The following is an 18052-nucleotide window of genomic DNA, read 5'->3' as shown; positions in this document are numbered from 1 at the left end:
GCTGAGAGTAAATGTTAAATATCATGGAAACAGCACAAATCTGATGAATTTTGAGGAAAGTCCACATATTTTCAGCTGAATCAGTAAAGTTACACCAAGCATGTCACTGTTAAATTTAAGCGCTTCCAAAAGGACATCAATAAGCGCACGGAAACATGAAGATTTTCCCTACAGCAAACATTACCGTGAAGTCCATCAGCTTTTTATTTGTAATGGGACAGAACTGAGCATATGTCCTATTCACTCCTTTCATTGTTAGTGCTTTCTGGCTTCACAGTGCACATGAGCCCACCCCATGGTTAGTGAAATCAGAAGCTGAGGAAAAAAGGCGTGTATGTTTAGTGCACACAACAGAAAGCCAAGTATTCCCAAAGGAAACCAAATTTAATGGCTGCTCAAAATCCAATGTTCTGCACTCTGCGGAGTTTTCAGAAGAACGCCTGAGATACAGAAGAGATTAAACAAACCATAAAAAGGGAAGAAAAGCTTTCAAACATTTTTGTAGGGACTTCATTTGAGGTCAGACTGAAAACTCTGAAGAACAGACAGACACAGTGGCACACCCTTAGAAAAATAAGGAGCTCGTCCCCCAATCCAGTGGCAAACTTACCATGTTAAAATCTAAAAGATGTTCATCATCATTGGGTATTTCCTTTACATCTGCAAATTCTCCCACACCATTCTCTCCCTTGGCATTTGTATAACACTCTTAGGGTGGGCGGGGAGTGGTCAGAGGAAAAAGGAAGGAAAAAAAAATGAAGAAAAATTGAGGAACGCCATTATTTACATTGAGCCAAAATAAAAGCATCTTGAGCGGCAGTTTTAACATTCACACTGTTAAATCACTTAAACTCTGCACTCGTGGAGGATTCTAGTTTGACATCCACAAATAGCGCAGCACAACATCTGACTGAGGCGTCATCAAATCTTTCCTGGATAACTGAACTGATGTTAATAATAATGCTGCTCAGTTAATGAAAACATCTAGAAAATACAGCACAAAGATCAAAAATTACTTTATTATCAGTGGTTCCATACATTGCTCAATTCTAATACTGCATGGTGTTTCCAGTCATTTATATTTCTACACCCACACCAAACATAGTGTAGTCTGATACTGACAGAAGCTCAAAATTGTGAAAGAGAATGGCTGTAATTTCTGTTTTCCAGCATAATCTTCTATATATAACTACCGTATATATAAATGTATATGGACTGCATGCATCAGTGTTCATGAATATATATCTATCCATACAGAAAACTCCAGATTTGTGAAACAGTAACATTAGATCTCAGTATAAAGCTCTGGTTTCCTTAAGCTTAGTCTAAAAGATAAAATCCTTGCATTATTCAACTTCACACAAATTCTGTCACTGTATTAAGCAGCTCCTGGAATTGCTTTTGTTGTTGTTTTAAACACTGTTTTCCTCTGATGAAATAAGGTAGTGAAACACCGAGACAATTTGTGAGTTCACCAGCAGATGTCAGCAATAAGATGACACAATTCACTCACAGGAATTAAAGGATTACTCTGCATAAAATACATATTCACAGTTCTGAGTCACTGCACTTGCTATTACACAGATAGTATCTCTGCAATTACCACCATGGAAACAAACTTGTCAAGAGGGCACTAAATAACTTCACTTTCTAAATACTGAGTATTTTCCCAGTGTGAGAGGCCCAGGAGGCAAACCCTGTAGCCATGAACCCTTTCACAGCACAAACACATCTCTACAGCTGGAAGCTCATTAAGCAAAGATGTTCCTGAAGGTAATCTAAACGTGCTTTAGTTGGCTGTACTTTAAGGTGCACTCTAAAAATAATTCAGTAACAATTACTGGCTATTGTAATTCCAGACTATTAAGGAACAAGGTCTCTGATAAAGAGTTTCTTGCACTGAGCCTCTGAAAGCATCAGATATCCAACAGTTTAGTATACAGAATGTTCTTATTTAGCCTTCTCCCCAGAAAAGACAAACTGGCACGCAGCAAAATCCAGAACAACAACAACAAAAAAAGCTCTGGATTCTGTTGACAGAATTCCTGGCCTTTGGCCGACTGTCAGATGTTACAAATACATGGGAGGCAACAGAGAGCTGGAAGCACAACTGCTTTTGCCAGCGAGCTGCCTGCCACCAAGGCTGGGCTTAATGCTCTGCGCGGGACCAGAAAACTCCCGGACTGTCACTGTGAAGGGTGGCCAGGAGGCAGATCCCAGCTTGAGAGAAATTCCTCACATTCACCAAATAACAGCATGTTGTTTATGCAAACCTATAAAAGGCAGTTATGCTTCTACATTCCAGTGAAAATGAGTTGCCTTCACGTTGTACACATTGAAATGTTCAAAAAATGCCATGAAGTATTTTCAGAGTCAGAGGTTAACACATGCTATGTAAAGCCAGATTGTGGAATTAAGCAACTCTGCATAGGAAGTAAGACTGTTTTGAAAGCTCTTTCACTTAAGAACTGGTTAGAAGCATGCCGGAGGTTTACTGCAGATCTAACTTAGGATTCCCAGCTCTTTCTCAGATAATTTATTATAAAAACATACTTCCTTTTTTTTTGTGTGTTTGTTTCTGTTTAAATATAAGTGGCAGTTCTAACTCATCTGCAACAATTCAAACCCATAACAAAGACCACTCAGTTCTAGCGCAGGTGCAACAGTGAGTGAGCTCAAGCATGCAGTTTCTTACCTTCACACTGTGACGCAGGAAAAAGGGGAGAATAGAGCGCCTTTTCCCACCAGCACTGCTTTTCCTGGCTGCCACTCATTCTCTGCAGATCAGTATTCAATACAGGAAACTGTTTAGACAATAATCATGCTTCGTTATGCCATAAATAACATACTTACATGAAAAGGAGGAAAGTGGTGTGACAGTCAATTTGCTAGGTCACATAGGTCATGCTGTTCAATTTCTAACACTAATGGGAAAAGACTGTCAAACTACAGCCATTACCTGAACTACTACAGCCAGTATGAACCCACTCAAGAGGCTCCTACGTCACAGATTTAGAGCTGCACAAACCCAGAACAAAACCACAAATTCCAGCTTCACACTTTATAATCTTAGTGAGAACACACAGGTATCCAAGAGATGAAAAATGAAACAATCTGAGCCAACACCATAAAGCATTCAGTGTAAAACAGAACAAAGTAAACAAAAGTCAGCAAAATTGAAGGTCTGCATTCTGGAAGGGTGAATAAGCAGTAGTATGACTATAAAAGCAATAAGAGAATTAATGTCAGCATGAGGAAAAGCTAGTTACAGGAGTTATTAACACATCTGCTTATGCTAAAAATATTCACTAAAAATGCATAAATACTCTCCCCCACAGCATATCCCAGTGCTCACTTAAGTTTACCAGAGCTTTCCTTTGTGAAATACTGCAGGCTGAGTGCGCAGGTATTTCCCTAGACTTACCACTGCATCTATGGTAACTCCATTCACCTTTATAAAGATGCCAGCTCGTAGCATCCCCTATAGATAATAGGTGGAATTGTTCATACATATAGCAGCAACATTGCTACCAGCTGCAATGAAGTGCTAACAAATGAGTTTCAATGCTGAATATCTATCCAGTTCCCTCCTCTGTAACCCTGACAGCATATAAGCATGGAAAATTATGGAGCCTCTTCTTCAAAGAATCACAGAATCACTGAGGTTGGAAGAGTCCCAAGATTACTGCCCACCTACCACCAATATTTCCCCACTGTTTGTTCCCCTTTATTCTACTGCAGAGTCATGAAGCTATAGAACCTGAGCTTACAAATTCCTATTTCTTAAAAACTGGAAGCCCTTCTCAAACCAAATAAGCAACTCAGGAGTGCCATAACAGCAGCATCTTCCTGATGAAACTTTTCCCCATGAAATTCTCCTGCAACAGATACTGAAATTATCCATGCTTTTTCCTATCACAACACTCCCCTTTCAGAATAAACCTCCAAAAGCTCCACCTGCAACTCTAGCAAAAGGATTTCTGAGGAAATTAAGCCATAGTCAAAAAAAAAAAAAAGCCAAAAAAGCCCAAGGGTTTTTGAAGCAGAGCTTAACAGGAAATACACACAGGTAGAAATAAATGGAATCACAAAAATAAATTCATCACCCCGCTGCTGACTACAGACAGAGGTATCTGAACTCCACCAGCACTGCGCTTTACGAACTTCAGAGCTGCTCGTGCTGCTGCTGTCACACCCGCACTCCTATCTGCGTGTGACGTGCTGGGTGAAGCACAGCGGGTTACAAACAAAGCCAGCTTGAGTCTGGCGGGGTTTAATGAGCTACGGCTTCCTTGCTTCCTGGGCTGAGCCACCATCAGAGCCGACATGACTGCATCAGGATGACGACTCAGCAACTGCTGCTGGCCAGCTCTGCTCCTCATCCTGCCAGCCAGTATCACAAGCGTGAGAGGAAGCAGGGAAGAGAAGCAGCCCAGCAGGGCAACAGCTTAAGCTCTGACCCGGTGCTCCTGGCCCTGAGATGATCCTCATGGAATGAATGACTTTTAAACCAGCTTTAAGGTCTGATGTCTAAAACTAAGGGACTTTTGTAGAAAGATCTGCTACCAATACTAAATCCAGCCAGGGTTTGTCTTCAGGAAGGGATGGGGGGCAGGAGCTGCTATTTATACATTCATTGAAGAAAACTATTTCTCCATTTAATTGCTTAGATGTTTAATACGATTGCAGTTTGTCAGCAAGCATGAAAAACCAAATTTAGCATTCTTTCTTTTAAAACGGCATTTTCAGTTTATACCTCCCCTTTCTTGTACACACACTTCCAGTGTTTTATGAAACCTTGTTTTAAATTCTCCAGCCACTCGTCTGAACAGCTGTTATTCTCAAACTGTACTGCTATTAGACATTGCAAGTGGCAGATTGCCTCTCTAAAATCGTTCATATTATTTTACTTTTCTCTTACACAGAGCTCAAAGCAAAGAAGGCAAAACCATGCGCAATGACTGCTTCACTCCCAGCCTTGCTGCAGGTCTGGGAGAAGACGGATGGTTTCCTTCTTGCATTTCACAGCTAGGAAACTGAGGCTTTCCTTAGAGCCTCTGGTTAAAGATATGTAGAATCACTTGAGGACTTCAGAATGCACACAGTGACTGTAACATGGCAGTTATGCAAGGTTCACCTGTCCCCAGCTCCTGGGGACAGTCACAATTTTCTACTCACTTGCAGTAATTAGGGTCAGAATTGCAGTTGCATACAAAAACTAAAACTTCGATTATTTTCTGTCAGTGTGTTTCTGTTTCTGTCCCTCACTCGCTTCTCCACACCACAGCAGAATAAAGTCTGTCAATGTTTGCTATTGTTTGCATAAGAGTGTCCAAGAAGAATAAAAGGGCTCCAAAGTTTTAACTAGCATTTATACACCTTCTATTGGCAACCTGCTGACTTTCGCTCCTTCCAACATCACGTTATGTCTGTCTCAGAGACAAATAAGACTTCCTAAGAAGTTCACACAGCAGCAGGGCCATCCACTTCAGTCTTTCATCTAAAATTTCAAATGAAACCTCTGGTTTCTGGAACATCAGTATAAATACTTTCTATAGAAATAAAAGTATTCTTTTTTTTCCTTCTAAAAATCCTAGTGCTGTTTCAAAGATCAAATTACAGTGAAACAACTCTGCAGTTCAGCCAATGTAGCAAACATGGAAGATTTTGTGAATGTAAGTAGATAATGGCCACTGTACACAGCTAGAATCATAATGCAATTGCAATCCAGTGTTCTGCTAAGGGTACAAGTGAGTAAAGAGAAAACAGTAAAAGATCGTTTCCTGCCCCATCAATGCCATTTCCTGCAGCAGATGAGGTTTTCCTCACCTCTCCCACTCACATACCTATCTGAAATAAGGCAGCTAAGGAAGATTACTGTTCTACACAGCTTTACTGTATGGCTGATCTCTTTGCAAAGCTGCCATGGAGAGTAATTAATGACCGTCCAGCAATAATCCTGCTTCTGTCACATCTGCAATACAAGGTTTGATTACACAAATGATAAATTATAAATGCAGATGGAAAAGCCAAGGAATAAAATGTAGGAGAGACTCTGGGGAATGTGGCATAGGGTTCTTCCTCCCTTTCCTTATGCATATAGAAGTTATAAAAGGGAAGTTCAGGCTGAAAATTTAGAATACAATCACTAAGCCAGAAATAGTTGCTTTGGATTTCTAACCCCCCCCCCCCCCCCACCCCAAAAAAAAAAACACCTCAAAAAAAACAACCATCTTCTCCGAGTTGGGATTTACAGTTGGAAGGGCCATCTAGCTCAAGTCTTTTAAACAAAGGCAAGCTGCCTCCTCTTGCTCTTCAATGGTACTTCAAACCTCAGGGCTTTTTAAAAGAGAAAGCTTTGCTAAGTCACTTTGTCCATCACATCGCCTCCTTCCCCCCCCTCCCATCCTTTTTGTTCCCCCAAACACACAAGAAAAAATTTCAGTCCCTTCTATCTTTGTTTTATGCAACCGTAACAACTGCCAACATTCTCTTCTTTACCTCAACAGATATTTCTCTCCTACAGTGCCAACTGTGTACATGAAGTTGCTTTCTCCATCTCTTCTATTTACAGATGTGAGAAACAGCATATGTAGCAGCTTTCCAGATCAAATAGTAAGACAGAGACCAAGATGAGATGGAACACACTTGGTTTTTGTCTGCTAAAACTTTGACCTTTCCAAGCACTGTGTGTATTTAGTTTTGTTAATTATTTCCATATTTCTGGTTAAAGGTTGTAACTGCAGTTAGTAGAACAGTGATTCTAACCACAAATCTAACAGTGCTCAGCTCCATGTAAATAAAATGTTTTGCCCAAGTACAGAAATATTACTGCCAGTAATCTGAAATTCTTTTTTCTAGGCCACTGTAAGACCACTGTAAAAGAAGAAAGAGAAATACAGGTAGCTGAGACTTCTTTGACTACATTTTCTTTTGTGAATACAGATGGAAAATTACACACAGAGATAATTTAACCTGCTGTTACAAATATCAACACAAACACTGTATGTCTTTGAGCAGTATTTCTGCATTCTTCCCAGCAGTTTTATCCATCTACTCTCTATAAGCATTTATTTTTTTGCATTTGTCAGTGCAAAAACATGACTCTCTTCAGTTAAGTTTATTCACTTCTCTGCCTCTCTCTGTAGGACTTCTAGGCAATAAAGATTTGCAAACCATGAAGTCCAAGCTCACAAAATGTCTCAAACACGGGGCCTTTTCATATACATAAATATATTCAACATGAAACAAGTGAGCTGACAAACACAAATAATTTAGACGTCACAGCAGCAATGAACCCATGGTGTCCCATTCCAAGAGATAAGATTCAAATTATATTTCATCAGCTACTCTGGGAACATACATCCAGCTCTAGTAGTCGCAAAGGAAGCCAACTCTAAACTGTGCATTCTTAAAGCCTGTCAATCATCTCGGAGTTTCACTGAAAACACATCTGTAAGGGAACTCATGAGGTCATCATTTCTAGTTTTGCACAGAGCCAGGATCAACTACAACACACTACTCTTAACAGATATTTGCCTCAACTCCAAGTCTCTTCAAGACAGTATTTCTATTGCTTCCCTAAACTAATTAAGCCTTAGTGAAAGCTCATTTGCTTGTTAGAATTCTTTTCCTGCAATCTCCCCCTTGCCGTAAGGCCATCACATCCATTTCGTTTGTGTACAGCAGAGTTTAGAGAACAAACACAACTCTTCCCTTATCTTCTGTGACTGTGTCCTCCTTCACGTTTCTCTTTTTTTGAGATGAAACCTCCTCAGTTCCACCACTCTATTTTCAGAAGTGGTGATCTTTGTGCTGCACTTTTCAGGTTACCTTCTTTCAAGAAAGATGACCAACAGTGGGCACAGTGCTCCAGCAGAGGGCCTGCCAGTTCCAGCTGCAGAGGAGCAATTACTTCCCCTCCTACAGAAGGAGGCTCCTACTTAGAGATAAGATGTTGCTGTCTTCTGCAAAGTGTGACATTGCCAATTTATGCTCATCTTCTGTCTACTTGAAGGTGCTTTTCTGTTTAGTATAATTTCTTTGTCTGTCACTCCTCACACTGTGTTTGTGAAGAAGATTATTTTTTCTTCAGAAGTCTGTATTTGTTGGTGCTGCACTGCATTTTGTTTGTCTGATTCAATAATCTTTTGATTCCAATCCTGTCTGCCGGTGTAACTGCAGACCCTTCTAGTTTGATATCATCAGAGATTTTCAGAAATGCATTTTCTACACCCCAGACGGCAAAACTAACCATCTCCCTTGCCAGTTGGAAATACCTTCAGTGTAACAGAAAGCCTTTAAAAGATGGAAATGTGCTTGCCTTTTATGTATTTTCTGCCTTCTCTGTGTTCACAGTGCTCTAAAAAAGTGTTCTAATTCAAATAAGAATTCTTCTAGACTATCTTCAGATCAGCTGCTGCTCCTCTTAGTATTCAGGCTAGGACAAGCTGGAACAATGTAATTTATCTTTCTCCTTCCCTTAGTAAATTCTTAGTAAAATCACCAAGAATTCAAACCATGAATGACACAAAATGCATTAAACAGGACCTTTCTGACATTACCTTCTCATAGTTTCCTGGATGTGTATATAGTGCCTCTCAGAAAAATCCCACTTTGGTTATTTTTTCTGTTTCTGATTTACTTGTAGAACTTTCAGACAGACCAAGTCTTCTTCTGAGGCCTTCTAGCTTCTTTTTTTTTTTTGCCTCATAACTTTTATACAGACATTTTCAGCTCCACCTTTTCCCTCTCCTACAAGAGGATTTCATCCTTAAAATCTCAACAAATTATGTCTTACTAATTAGAAAGTTAGAGCTTAGAGTTCTTATCATCTGCCACAGTCAGCACACATCAAGAACTACCAGGACCAGCCCTTTCTCAGATAGCCTCACAATGACTACCCCTTTTAAAATGAAGTACTTTGCTTTGTACGTGGATGACAACTTGTTCTTGAATGGATTTTTTTTCCCCACTTAATTCTCCTGGTTTTAAGGTATAAAACAGACCTTTTCTCTATTTTGTCCATACACTACTAAACTCAGAACCAATGTAAGTCACCCCTCCTTTTCTCTTTTGCCAGTCCTTCCTAAGGAAGCTAAATACCCAAATCCCATTACTCCAAGCAAACAGTACCTCAGCAAATCTCAAGAGGCCAATTAAGTCATGAGATCCATGAACACTGACGTGCTTTTGCCAGTCAAATTCCCTCACCCCATGGGCACTTGTTGGCATGTTCAGACCTCAGAAGTATAATAACAATCCCAACAGAACCCACAAGTTCATTATCAGTAGGATAAGCGTTCCTTGGGCTCACCTACTAGATCAGAGCCCACATAACATGAGTGGATACGAGTTTCCGTGTTATTAAAGTCAAGCACCATTAACAGGACCACAGTGCATACTTACCCATAACTCCACAGCTAAGTGGTAAGAGCATTCACTTGGAAGAAAATGGACTGTACCTCAATGTCTTTTTTTTTTTTTAAAATTAAATCTTAAGACTGGGTTTATAATTCAATTTTAAAGAACTTTTGTGTGAGCTATTGGCACATCCTGCTGTAAAACATGCTATAATCCTGAATGGAGTGCTCCACTAAATATGGTAAGAGGAAGGAAACTCAGCCAGACTCTTTTACGTTCTTGTAAATAGGAGGTTCTGAAAGACACGTGTTTGCACATGTACATAATACAGGTTTATGTGATACAAAAGCAATTCATCTGCCATTACATCGTGATCTACATTAGTCTTTTCAAGTTCATTTCTTAGGCAAAACACTGGAGGTATTCATATCTCAGAACACAACTCAAACATTGTTAGATAACAATGAGTTAGAACAATGCATTTAAATTTTATCCTAAGTCAATAAAGCATGAAAGTCTCATTTAAAAAATCCTTTAGAAATACTGACTGCTGCTAATCACACACTCCCTGCACGTGTGGGGTGTCAAGAAGGAATGTCTCTCCTAAATGATTTTAGTTATACATTTTTATATTGATTTTAACACTGCTGAAAATGCTACTACTCCAAACAAGAAACAAGTTCACACAATCTAACTGTATGACACTTGCACCCTTTCTTGCACACAAAATAGTCATCATCTTCACAGATGCTTCATAACCAAAGCTTGCTTCATAACCAATACTTCAGAATCTATTGTCTTACTGCTTGAAAACTTTTACATATAGACTTAAATCCAATACATTTAAATGTGCTCTCAAGTTAAAAAGCCAATTACCATCAGATATGCATTAACTGCTCTTAGACAAGCCCAGAGCCAGAGTGCATGTGCATCCTCTTGAGACACACTATATATAAGAAAGCTAGCTGACCCAGTCTTTCTGAGTTTAAGTTGTAATCAGGCTCCTCAAGTCCCCTAGGAAGAGCTTGATTTCAAACCAAATTAAAGTCTAGACTGCCAAAAGTACAGGACCTGAGAATGGGAAGCAGTTAGCTTTACTCTTGTGGCAGAGAATATAAGGAAAATAGAATACTAGAAATTTCTGAGCAGTAATTGGTAACCAGTGCTTTTTTCAAGGCTTGTAGCTATCATAAACTTTGAAACCACTATAAATTTATAGCAGGCACATACTACTTTCTTGTATGGGTAAGTCATTGAAAAGAGCAAATCATCCTCATGGAGCACTAAACTTCAAGAAAGGAGATCTGAAAAGAGGCTGGAAGGAAATTCTCTCTCCTGCTATCACCATTTATTCATTTATTACGTTCTATGGTATGATAAAGCTAGACAGACTCTGTTATGCCTGGTTAAAGGTAATTTCCAGAATCTCTTCTGACTTACAGCCTAGGTTGATTCATTTTATTGGTGACTTTAATCACGAGGCCTGGCAGAAACAGAAAATCCCCAGACTCTGGAGAAGCAGGAAGCCACAATTATTTGATTCTGCTGCACAAGCAGCAGACAACAACTTACTGAAGGGAACAGAAGCAGTAATAGTAATTAATTCACAGGGGAATGAGAGAAGAAATAAATGAGGAAGAAAAATAAGGAACTTTTTCATTCAACAAAAAGCTCTGCTTCAGTTTTAGCAAGAAAATGGCTAGCCTCCCCGTAACATGATTTAGTGTTTCAAACCTGTAATTAAGGAGTATACAATCAGCACAACACAAGCTGATTACAATTGCTCAGTTAAAAACAAAGAATTCCTTCCTAGAGGAGATACTACAACTGCCAAGTATGTAGAGGAAGAGACTGAAGAGGAAAAGACCATTAAAGATTCACCTTGTAAGTACCCACGCAATTTCTCAGGGTCAGATATTACAGGTCAAGGATTTTTTTTTCCTCAGGAGCAGAGGGAGCTAACAGCAAGCAAAGCTTGGCTATTTATGGCTGGAACGGTATTTTGCTTTAAATCTTTACTTAACCTATGGCTACACTTAACTGAGAGAAAACTCTAAGCTTAACTCATACTGAGGTTTGCTTACAGTGCTGTGGTAGCAACATACATTTTGCATCCAAGTTTTAGTTCATTTTATGTCTAACACTGACAAGAGAACACTGAATCTTCCAGACAATTACCCCTTTCCCAGAAACATTTCTTTGCTTAAGTTTACATGTCTCCACAGTCTTCTACTTAGAAACAGTAACAACTCATGTTGAAATTCATACTGAGAAGACTGACTTCAGAAATTCCTCTTCATATTTTAAAATAGGCATGAATCAAAATCAATAATATTTCACTATTCAAAATTTACGCACACTTTAACATATTATATGTAAATCATGAACTAAAAGCTTAACGTAAACAGATTCTAAAGTCACATGAGTGTACACATGCATGTATTTCCAAAGCTAAGCAAGATGACACTAATGCCTGAAAATGGTTAATATTTCACAGAACCATATAACAATTAAGGTTCAAAAGGACCTCTGGAGATCATCATGTCCAACCTCCTTGCTCAAGCAGGGTCACCAAGAGGAGATTGACCAGGACTGTGTCCAGACAGCTTCCAAGTATCTCTAAGGGAGGAGACTCCACAAACTTTTATGGCAGCCTGTGCCAGTGCTATGTCACCCTCACAGTAAAAAACAAACAGAAAACAGTTTCCTGACGTTCAGGCAGAACCTCTTGTGTTTCTATGGAACTATGTTTTTCTAGAGAGATACAATTACAATCATTTAAATGGAACTGTCACATGACGAGTTGCTGGTTATCAGCTGTTAGCTGCAAATTCCATAATTTTACACATCCACGTACCTCTTCAAGCTCTCCTGAAGAAACAGGATTATCTTCATAACTGGGGAAATGGCATCCTGCTTTACAACTGCAAAACCTGCTAGTCTCCTCTCGCGGCTCCACTATTCTGCAGTTTACTTTAGAGCTCTCCATCACCCTCCCATCTAGGGATTCTTTCATACTGCATTCTAAACACGGATCTTGGTTTCCTACTGGTAACATCCCAGCGGACTCTTCTTGGGAATCCAATGATGTTTGTGCACTCTTCTCCATTCCAGACTTTTTTAATCTGGGAAGAAATTTTCCAGATTCGAGCTCTGATTTTCCATAATAATGCCCTTCTTTTTCTGCATCTTCTTCCAGAGGTTTGAGATCTGCTTGTGGATCCTCAAACACATCTACTTGAGAAGGGACAGCAATACTTCCCTCATCCTTTTCTGATTCAAATTCTGACTCACTTCCACCACCTGGAGAAAGTTCAGATGCAGAAATTGGGCGAAAGTGAGTCCTTGGAGAAATCCTTATAGCCCTGTATTGCGTTCGATCAACACCACATATCCTGGGGTGTAAAACCTCACTGTCTGAATCAGAGCACAGAATTGACTTAGGTTTAAAACTAGGGCTGAAAGATGCAATTCCTTCTGGCTCAAATGAACACTCTACATGAAGAACTTGAGAAAATGGATTGTTCAGGTCAAAGGAAGAGAATGAGTATTCAAGCCCTGGTTCTTCAACTTGAAAGTTACCACAAGCTCCCAGTAAGTCTTCATGGAAGATAAAAGAAAAACCCTTATTTAATCCATTATCTCCACTCTTTGATTGATCGCTCTGTTCAAATGATACAAATGGCCTCCATAATTGCCTATGACCAGGGGCAAAGCTATTACCTGGAGTCATAAAAACATCTGTACCAGCAATTGTCACTACATCAGAAGCTGCACATTGCAATAAGCTCCCTTTTGAGTGACTAGGTGGCACCACTGCCCATTCTCCATCACTATTAAATGTTTTCAGCTCCCCATACACACCACCAAGTATAAATGAGTTTTCTTTATCTTGGTTAACATCCCAAGGTTTCGACGGTGTAGTATAGTCACCACCATCTACTTTTGATAAATCATTTGAGACAAACGCTCTCTTCTCTAAATTCTCTTTTTGACCTTCCCAAAGGTGATACTCTGATCTCTGCACTGCTTTATTGGGCTCCTGGAGGGTTTCAACTTTTGCTTCTGTATCCAAACAGCAGCAATAGTTATTTACATCAGTTGAAAACAATTCATCTTCTATTCCTTCTATTTCTAACATTGCTGCAGAATTTCTGTCTGGCATATTTGTCCAAATATCTTTAATAACCCCTGAGCTGTAGCCATCTCCATGTGGACTGCTTGCACTACACCCCTGTGTAGTTTCAAAGTCTTTACTTTCTGCTTTTTGTTCTAGCTGAATACCACAGACAGATTCTAGCTTAGATTTTTTCTTGAAAATCAAAGCGGGCATTTCTCCTAAAGTTCTAGCTTGTTGCTGGCAGGTTTCTTCTGGCAAAAAGTCTAGAATTTCTTCATCTACATAACCTGAAGACACTCTAGGAACTACATAATTAATATCTTCTGCATTAAATTGCGTGGATTCTTCATACGGAATATTTAAAGTCTCATTGTCTGAACGTGTTTCTTCTGAGTGTGACCATGGACTACAAGTTCTTGTTGAAAGATTGGAACAGTGTTCATTTTCATCGAAGGCACTATTTTTGGTCCATATTAGCAACCTAGACTGTGTTTTCCCAAGAATATTAGCAGTGCTACTAGAATCTGCATTTTCATTTCCCAAGTTGAGTGTTTCAAAAGAAAACGGTAAAACAGAGTTACTGCATTGCACTTCAAACACTGAAAAACAAGAGTTTATACCAGACCCTTCATTAATATCTGAAAAGAGCTCTTGATTGCCAGCAAGCATATGTGAATTAAGCATTGTGCTGTCTAAGATGGGGGAGAATCTGATAGGAGAATCTCCTCCAAAACTTTCTCCATCTGCATCGCCAGAACTAGAAGATGAACAGCACTCCCAAAATTGAGCTAAATTACTAAGGTCTTGCAAGAACCACCCTTCAGCACCAACAGAGCTGGTTGAATCTGTCCATATTGCACTTTCCCCTTGCAACTCCATTCCATCTAACACTATGCAACATTCTGCCTCAAAATCATTTTTTTCTTTACTCTTCTGTCGAATCATATTTAAAATCCGACTCTCCCCTTGCATCATATCTGAGGCACCAGGATCCAACATGGATTGATCAATATCCACTTCATAGAAGTGTGTTAGTTCTGACAGATGAACATCATCTAAATATTTGTCGTCCTCTGGTTGAGAACAAACTGAGGTCCCAGCGAGGTCAATATCCTCATTTAGAACTGCAGGCATTTCTACAAAGTGACCATCGATGAAAGTACCTGCTGCGAGGTATGTTTTATGAACATTATTGTTGCTAATACAAAGACCATGCACTGATTCAGACAACTCTTCTACAGCCTCTGATGTTATGCCACATATATCTTCTCTGTTGCGGTATGTAGTCTCCAGCTTGCTTTTTCTGCTAAGAGGAACAAAGTACTCTGTAATCGGCCCAGTATACCACAAGGGTTCTTCTTTATATTCCTTTTCATTTCTGCTGTCTATGTACAAATCTTTTCCATCATTACCGCCAGCTTCTTTTCTTCCAATTTCTTTTAATGGCCTTTTACCTCTTTTGCACAGCTGTTTGACGGACCCGCTGCTACTGCTGCTACTGCTTCCGCTGTGGACTTTTCTATCGGCCTTTTCACCAGATTTCACTGCAAGCCTGCTTTGCCCATTACGCCCTTTTTTATTTCGAACCTCTCTTGTTTTGTGTCTTACTTTAATGCATTTCATCGACGCCTTGTATTCACCTTGATTACCACTAGAACTTGAGCCAGCCTCACTGGATCCAGATGACCAGGAGCGAGGACGCATCTTTCCCTCAGACTTATGTCGGACTTGTTTTTTATACAAAACAGGCTTATCTTCAACAGCATTGTTACTAAACTTGTTTTCTTTCTCATTTTTACTTTTCTTCTGCTGGGTTCTTTCGTGTACAGCGGCAGGTACTTTATTACTTCTGTCTTTAGTTACTTCACTTTCACTATTGCAGTCCTTTGGAGAAGATGTATCTGTGCTAGTTGGTGGAGCAGTGGATGAAGATGAGGAGCTAGAGTAAGAGCATACTTTGGATTTATTCCATACAGTCATAATTTCCTGCAGGCAAACTGGCTTTTCAGATAGAGGAGGAAATGCTTCATAGTACCTGAAAGTAATATAAAAAGGTGACATTTGTATCTTAGAACTTCAGACAGGCATTAAAATTAGAAAATATTACTAAAAACACATCAAAACACTGCCAATCTACTTATAAAAAAAACCTAGTTTGTTCTATTTATGCACACGCCATTCACTGCACTGTTTATCTGAATAACAAAGGGAAGATTAAGATAAGCTTATATTTATATACTCATGCATGTTTTAAAGGATACTACAAAGTAAAGCTCCCATTTTTAGAAAGTACTAAACTTCATTGTAGATAGAAATTGTGATTGCTTAAAATAGTGAAGGCCCGATCCCGAGTTTATTAGATACTGAAGCTATTTAATAGCTATCTTAAAAGTGTGCAACTTCAAAGTATACATGAGGAAGTCCTCATTTTCAGTCAATTAAGTTCTGAATTTCAGTTGTCCACTGCGAAATCTACATTGTAAAATAAGGAATGTTAGCTCCTACATACTTTGATCTTCCACTTAGAAAAAATGTTGCAAAAAAAATCAAACATCAGCATGGGTTTGCAAAGGAAACCAACATGTCCCAACTTCTTAAAAAAAAAAGAGAGAGCCTTAGCTACTGCAACAAAAAAGAAGGCATTGTCTTACAGTAGTATAACATGCGTAACAGCTCTGTCCAACAAGGACAAGATGAAGCAGCATATGCTTGACAATAAATAAATTTATGCAGATTCTCATGTATGTTCCAATGAAAACCTTTTCAAAAACATTCACAAGTCAGTTAAGTTAAACGTGAGTTAACAGAATCAGCTCCCTGAAGTATTGTTCATTTCACAACACTTCCACTATACTGTTGCAAGCAATGGCTGAGAAGATTGAGAAAGCGGTATCTCCAAGAAAAGTCAACCACAAAGCTCCTGGATACTTCAGAAAGACCAGACTGAGGTACTTGGTATCCAGTAGGCCACTTTGGTTATAAAGAGATTAAGGATTATAAAGAGTTTCCCATTTCTGCAACAGAAGTTCAGAAGATGGAAAACTGATTCTCTTCTCGCAGTTTGTCAGTCAATGCTGTTCTAAGGCCTTTTCATTTTTATAGCTGACTCAGTCTCAAGGAGACTAAAATACAGTATTGGTCTGAGATCAGCTTATAGTCAAAAGAAGAAGGAAAAAGAAAGTAGTCAGGACTTGTTTATACTTAAATATGCAAGATGAACAAAAGAAGATGACAGGAAAAAAGAAGACTGCATAATATCCACAAAGCTTCAGATTTACCACTAAGTTAACTTCACTGTTTTAAAATATGAATATAGAAGGAGAAGAGAGAGGTTATAAGATATATTAATATAAAATATGATTAAGTTAATAATAATAATAAATGCATACATTTCTACTTGATCCTTTGCTGTGGGAGATAAATCAGCCTCAGGAGACAATGAGCCTTCTAACTTTTTGTGAATCTTCTCCTCTGTTTTGGAAGAAAATTCCAAATGCTTAACAGAAAAGTTCAGAAAGCCAATACATTTTATACAAGTACTACACAAAAAGCACCAGGACACACATCTGTAATAGCAGTACATTTTCATAAAGTTCTGTAAAGTAATAGAGCAATTTATAGTCTGAGCATTAGGCATACAGAAGACACAAGTTATTACCAAAGATTCAAGATTTCTACCATTGTCTTGCTAGCCTGGCAAATTTCACCAAACGGCTAGCAGCTGCAGGCCATTTTGTGGTTAGCAATGCACCTACTAGCACATCTCCTATTGAGCTTTTAGTTACTTGGTATTCAAATCCTCATCTTACGTTACTACATATAAAAAACAAACAAACCAAAACCCAACGATGTGTTTAACATTTTTGTGAACAACTGCATGTCACCAAAAGGAAGCATCCTTGCAGTAGTTCTGGGAGCATATAAAGGCATACTTCCTAAGCAAAAAGCAACTCTGATTTTTGACTCTTTGTATTAAAATATGTAAAATATAAATTAAAAAAAAAGGAAGGAAGTTGTGAAATGCACACAAATGTTACTTATTTTTTCTAAATAAATGGTCAGCACTGTTTTGGCTCAGCAAGGACGTACCACAACAGAGTTCTATTCAATACTGAGAGACAAGTGATTAGTGTTTAAAAGCAGAAAAATAAATAGAAACAGCTAAAATCATTCTTTAAGCAGACAAATACTTATTCTTTATTGTTAATTTTACTGTAAGGTGTCAGAGGGTGCTGCTGTGCCCCTGAGCAAACATTTACATGCAAAGAATTCACACTGGAGTAACCGCGATTCTATATTATGCCATATCCTTTAGAACATAAAGCCCCCATTTCTACTCCCCTAAAGCCCAGGAATTTCAAGCACACCTCCATTACACCTATTTGAATGATTTCCACAGAACAGCCAGCACAGAGTAATTTGAGGCCAATCTATTCCTTGCAAGTATCAACATACAAAAGGAACAGAATCAAGCCTGATTTATTTTCATTTCTTTAGACAAGAAAAGAAAACGCTGAATATGGAATATTTACTAAAAAAAAGCATTCTTTTCACAAGGAAAATGCTACT

At 38.8% G+C, this 18052-nt stretch overlaps 1 protein-coding gene across 7 annotated transcripts in view; it reads right to left on the bottom strand.

Annotated features, from left to right (window-relative positions):
- Positions 1-18052, bottom strand: part of KIAA0232 (uncharacterized protein KIAA0232 homolog) — a 65362-nt gene that overhangs the window by 2963 nt on the left and 44347 nt on the right. For 5 of the 7 annotated variants that reach the window (XM_015285823.4, XM_015285825.4, XM_046940665.1 and 2 more), the window contains exons 5-8: positions 16873-16954; positions 12221-15518; positions 2696-2804; positions 611-708 (exon numbers count right to left, since the gene is read on the bottom strand). In XM_015285823.4, the coding sequence (XP_015141309.2) occupies positions 611-708; positions 2696-2804; positions 12221-15518; positions 16873-16954 (3587 nt within the window). The remainder of the gene's footprint in view (positions 1-610; positions 709-2695; positions 2805-12220; positions 15519-16872; positions 16955-18052) is intronic. The other 2 variants (XM_040699511.2, XM_015285824.4) reach the window with 1 other exon arrangement.

The sequence above is a fragment of the Gallus gallus genome, chromosome 4 (assembly GCF_016699485.2).
Source record: "Gallus gallus isolate bGalGal1 chromosome 4, bGalGal1.mat.broiler.GRCg7b, whole genome shotgun sequence".
Lineage (NCBI taxonomy): Eukaryota > Metazoa > Chordata > Aves > Galliformes > Phasianidae > Gallus > Gallus gallus.
This window is presented reverse-complemented; position numbering and strand designations above follow the sequence as displayed.